The sequence below is a fragment of the Gastrolobium bilobum genome, unplaced genomic scaffold (genome assembly GCF_033153095.1).
Source record: "Gastrolobium bilobum isolate Gb01-03AN ecotype WA unplaced genomic scaffold, APGP_CSIRO_Gbil_v1 utg10898, whole genome shotgun sequence".
NCBI classification, from domain to species: domain Eukaryota; kingdom Viridiplantae; phylum Streptophyta; class Magnoliopsida; order Fabales; family Fabaceae; genus Gastrolobium; species Gastrolobium bilobum.
The window spans coordinates 83,539-89,538 of NW_026897461.1; the positions used below are offsets into that span (position 1 = coordinate 83,539).

At 35.2% G+C, this 6,000-nt stretch overlaps 1 protein-coding gene across 1 annotated transcript; it reads right to left on the bottom strand.

Annotated features, from left to right (window-relative positions):
* Positions 1-3,954: 3,954 nt before the first annotated feature.
* Positions 3,955-5,595, bottom strand: LOC133307098 (pentatricopeptide repeat-containing protein At1g06143). Its single transcript, XM_061507521.1, has one exon. It carries the CDS (start codon positions 5,593-5,595, stop codon positions 3,955-3,957), a length of 1,641 nt encoding a protein of 546 aa, XP_061363505.1.
* Positions 5,596-6,000: the final 405 nt, after the last annotated feature.

The window sequence follows — 6,000 nt, forward strand, 5'->3', positions numbered from 1 at the left end:
AAACTGTTGTTGCAAGGAGTAGTGCCGAAGCAGAATTTAGAGCACTCGCTCATGGAGTCTGTGAAGGAATTTGACTAAGAAGACTTCTTGTAGAATTGAAGATCAGTTATTCTCTACCCATGAGGCTGTATTGTGATAATAAGGCAGTTGTAAGCATTGCTCAGAATCTAGTTCATCACGACTGAACGAAGCATGTTGAAGTCGATCGTCACTTTATCAAAGAAAAATTAGATGATGGAAGTGTGTGTATGACATACATGATACATCCCTACCAAAGAACAAACTGCAAATATCCTCACCAAAAGTCTGCATAGACCATCATTTGAAGATCTGATTGGCAAGTTGAGAATGATCAATATATATCTCCCAACTTGAGGGGGAGTGTAGAAAATCTTTCCGCTTTTATTTCCTATTAGTTAGTGATTGATTTTTTCCTTTAATAGGAATTTGAATTTTGAATTTGCTTCTATAGATAGGATAGGGTTGATGAATCATTGTTGAGTCATTTTTTTTCTTATTACTCTTGTATAAATACTCCCTATTAGTGTAAATCAAATGTATCAATTCTAAAACCCTTTATTTCACATTTCTCAACATGGTATCAAAGCTTCAGTGACCACAAAGTCATGAGTCCGTTCCTCACCTCCACCCACTTTCTAGTGGAATTAAATAAACACAAGGTAAACCAGAAATTGGCCTTGTGCAATATCCACGTTTCAAGCCCAAAGAGCTCTTGCGTGAGAGGGGTGTTAGAGAATAATATAAATAACTAAAAAGGCCCTCATCCAACACCTTAAGGTTTTGGGTTGAATTGATTCTTTATATGTGTAATGTACATATTAAGAGATGTTGAATCAATTTGTGCTTTTGATGCTTCTTGCTATTGCTAAGAATAGATTTGCCTCAACCATTGTTATGTTTAAAAGGTACAGAACCATTAAGCATGGTCTCCGATCTATTGTCATTAGGGGTGTGCAAGAAAACTGGTTCACTTACCTACTCTTGATGTGACCTTGACCTGACTCATAAATACCTATTTTTTTGAACTGGATTTAAATACTGACTCGCTTTTATTTGGGTCAGTTTTAGACCTGACTTATTTAATAATTGACCCATTGACCCAAAACTTGACCCATACACATTATGTGAATAAAAAGAAAACAAAAAATCACAATCTCAGTTCCTGTTTAAATTGTATTTTATTTTTGAAAAACACTGTATTTTATGTATACACACACACAACAAAAAAACCTTCCATATAGTAGACTTCTCTAATAATCATAAACTTATTTTGCAGTCACCAAGGAGAGATTGCTGTAGAGTTCTGCCATCACGTAAGAGCACAACTCTGTACCTGTGGGTAGGCAATTGTAGAGAGGGTGAAGTTACTGAATTGTAGCATGAGAGTCTTGAATCCTTCTATGTCGTTCTTGTTTCTAATGTATTTCAAGACACACAGGAATAAAGAAGTCCAAAAGATGGAAATTGAGCTTCCAACTACATTCTCACTTTGTAGCCTCTAGATGCACCAGAAACCCCACACAATGCTAGTTAAACTGTTATCTTTGACTCTCACAAACCATAAGGTCACAAGCTAATGTTCCGTGATCTACAATATTTCTTTCTCTCTTTCCCTCTATGTAAATTAAACAAAGCATCTTAGCATTTGTAGTTGTCTTGGAATGTATTTTATGAAACATGTTCATTATTGTTTCCCAATGTGACGGAGAACACTAAATTGTCATACTTCCAATGAAATAGAATTTTTTTTTTTCTTTTGGGATACAATGAAAAGAGAATAATAACTTATTCAAATCTAAATTTGTGATATGGATAACTCGTCAAAGTTGATTGAGTTAAATGTGACAAGACCAATATGCAGTGCAGCATTTGTAAAAGAGCATATGGATAAATAAATAAATTACATGAGTTTAAAAATTAAATCAATAACTATAAAAAAAATCAAATTAAAAACAGGTTTTGAAACCAAGTCAGACCCACTTTAAAAATCAAGTCAGGTCAGATCCGATCCAGTTTTGAACTAGTTCAAAAAACTTCAAACCAAGTCAGACCTGACTTGGATCAATTTAAAACGGGTCGGGTCAAAATACTTGATCTATAAAAACCAAGTTGGGTCGGGTCGGCACAAAAACCTGACCCGACCTGACCCATGAACATCCCTAATTGTCATTGGTGACCAATGCTCTCACTATAGAAGATGATGTTCAAAAGGTTGGCTTTATGAAAGAAAAATTTCTAAATTACCTTTGACCGGATCAGGTTGATTATGTAATAAGCTTGACAAAGCCCATCTATGACATGCTTTGTTCTTGTGATACAAACAAGTTAAATCTTCATTTGGTTTATGAGAAATGGGATTCTATGATTAGGCAAGTGAAATCACTAATATATACTAACATGAGGGCAAGGATTGAATCAGCATTCATCCTTTTAAGAAGTAGAATATAACATCCAAATCGATAGATGGATTAAAAATTGCACACCACTTCATTGCTTGGCTCATTCACTTAGTCCTAGTAAATTTAATTAACATGCAATTTCCAATTTGTTGTACTTTTTAAGTTCTAATTAACTTACGCTTATATTTCACACTTTGTATGATAGGTACTATTGTAGGCAATGGCTTGAGGAAGCTCCAAATCAAGTTCCCCCACATAAGGATAACGAGATTGGTATAGGGAGAAACAAATGCCTAAGGAATTACTTTCCGGATCTAAAGGAAAGGCTAGAGGCAACAGCAAAGTTTGTTAAATTCTCAAGTTCTTAAGAAAAGCTTAGCTAATTTGATTCCATGCAAGATAGATGGAATCTGAGAGCAAAGGAATGGTGGGTCATGTATGGTGCTACAGTCCCCAAACTTCAATCCATTGCCTTGAAACTCCTTTCACACCCATACTCTTCCTCTTAATTGTGAGAAAAATTGGAGCACATATTTCCTTATCCACTCCTTGAAAAGAAATAGGCTCAAATCATAAGAGTTGAAGATTTAGTTTTTGTGCATACAAGTCTTCGTCTCCTCTCGAGGAGTATGAGCTATAATGAGGGTGAGACCAAAATATGGGATATGGGTAGAGATGAATGGGGATCCATTTGAAGGGGCCGAGATTCTTAGAAGTTGCTAGTCTTTATCTTAATGAACCAAAATTGAAAGGTGTTATTTTCACTAATGTTGAGCATGGAAATAATGAGATTGACACTAGTATAATTTTCCTAATCATGCTTAAATTTTGTGGTTAAATAATTTAGCATTATAGTTTCTTATTGTGAAAGATGTTTTGTTGTCCAATTGATTAAGTCAAGCTCCATAGAATGAACACTCTTGTGCAATATTTATTAGCATAGCACAGAAAGGTCCCCATAATGAAATTTTATGGCTTCGATTCACTAAATTACGCAGGCCAGAGACTACTTCAGTATTCTTTGACATCACCAACCTTGAGGTCTGCCAAATACTCCTCATTCGTGTTACTAAGCCAAAGACTGCATATCGACTAAGCAATAAAATTGCTGGGAGTTGTCTCAGTTTCTTTCAGTAGCCAAAATACCTGCCTAGAGACAGCACTTCTCAAATTCCAGTTCAGAAACACAAAAGCAGTAAATAAAAACAAGAAAACTGGCGTGCTTTGAAAAACAATGTTGAAGAATAGATTCTCAAATCTTTTGTCATTAAGATTGCTCCAAATGCATTAAAATAAAGTTTTACTTGAGCCTTATGTATAGACCAAACAACTAATTTAACTTACAGGTTCAGCAGTTAAAACACATCGAATATTTGATTGGGCAGAAAAGAGGCTATCAAATTTTTTGAGCATACCTTGCAAGAACATATCGAGGTTTTTCTTCAACTGTATGGCATTGCATAATTTGCATTATAATTTCAACCCTTCATTCCTAAAGTTATCCTCCTTCTAAGGACCCTCCAACTTGAAGAGCCTAAATCATTTCAAAATAATCAGGGACATAGCCTGCTAGCCTCAGTTGCTCATCGAGTTTAACTAGCAACAAGTGAACTTGACCATAAGATGGGTGGTATTTATCAGAAGCTGCAAATAGATGTATTTTCTTATTGATTTCAACCCAGCTAGACCCAGGACATCTCTTTTCTACACCCAGATCCTTCATGGTTGTTCGGATCTTTGCAACCTCACTCCACCTATTTATTTCAGCATACATGTTAACAAGGAGATTGTAATACCCACTGTTCCCTGGCTCCAAAACCATCAGATTCTGAACTGCAATATGAGCTATTTCCAAGTTTCTGTGAAGCTTACACCCATTCAATAAGGCACCCCAAATGAAAGAATTAGGTTCGAATTTCATGCTTGTGATCATCTCTAAAGCATCCTCAAGCAAGCCACCTTTGCTCAATAGGTCAACCATGCATCCATAGTGTTCAACTTGAGGAGTAATACAATAATCTTTGATCATACTCATAAACCTGCAACGGCCCTCTTCTATAAATCCTGCATGGGTGCAAGCAGTTAGGATACTAATGAATGTAACTGCATTTGGTTGGATTCTTTTCCTCTCCATTTCACCAAACATCCTTAACGCTTCTTCCGCATAGCCATGCGTTGCAAGGCCATCAATCATAGAATTCCAACAAAACAGGTTTTTATTTTGCAATTTGTAGAACACCAAAAGGGACCTATCTATGCTCCCACATTTTGCATACATATCAATAAGTGAAGACCCAATATAAACATCAAGTTCAAATCCATTTAGCATCAAATAAAGGTGTACCTCCTTTCCCAAATCAAGCGCTCCAAGATGGGCACAAGCTGAAATGACAGTTGTCATAGTCACTTCATCAGGAACTATTCCTTTGTTGATCATGTCATGAAAAAGTGCAATCACATTACTATATCTTTTGTTCCGAGAATAACATGTCATCATGGTTGTCCATGAAATAATATCTCTGGCAGGCATTTGATTAAACAAAAACTCAACAGATTCAACATTTCCTGATTTTGTATATCCATCAATCATGGCATTCCAAGTAGCAATATTTTTTTCAGGCATTATATCAAACAACATCCCTGCAGAATTCATATCCTCATTCCGAACATGAGCCGAAATCATTGTCGTCCAAGCAAAAACATCTCTTTCAGACATATCATAAAAAACCTTTCTTGAATCACCCATATCACCTAAAGTCGAATAAAACTCAACCAAGGTAGTCTGAACAAACACATGAGAATCAAACCCATGTTTCCAAACATGGCCATGAACAGCTTTGCCAAAAACTGAATTCATCAACAAAGTGCAAGCCTTAATTAAAGACGAAAATGAATAACTAGTAGGCATGACGTTTTTTCTCAGCATCTGCATATAATATACCAATGCTTGGTCTGAATAACAGCAATGAACACAACCTCTAATCAATGCATTATAAACCAAAGCATTAGGATTTTCCATGTGGGCAAAAGCTGAACTTGCCATATCTATGTAAGAAAAGTTTGAGCATGCACTTATAAATTGATTCATCAAGAAACAATCTTGGTTGGCATTAGTCTTGATCATTAGGGCATAGATTGATTCTATTGATTTTGGCCTCAAGCATCCCTTTATCATGCCCAGAATTGTATCTTTGAGACTGTGTGTGTGCATTGCAGTGTTGAACAGTGTGTTTTGGAATTGACAAATGTATAGCTATCATTGCTTCAAACATTTTGCATTATGGGGGTGAATGACATTTACTCACCTAATAAGAACTTAGGAACAAATATGTTCACTTTTTAAAAAAAGTATAACATTTTTCTTTCTTAATGATGGGCTTATTTTTGTTTTTCCTTTTTCTTTGCAAATTACAAAGTATAATATATATATATATATATATATATATATATATATATATATATATATATATAAGAAAAATATTTCTCAAGTCAATTCAGATAACTTTGTTTTCAAACACCTCAAAACTACATCATCTTGGATGTTATGAGAATTAATGAAGGGTGTTTTGAGGTGTTACGA

Coding starts and splice junctions, on each gene's coding strand:
- LOC133307098 (XM_061507521.1), bottom strand. CDS start 5,595: ATGATAAAGGGATGCTTGAGGCCAAAATCAATAGAATCAATCTATGCC.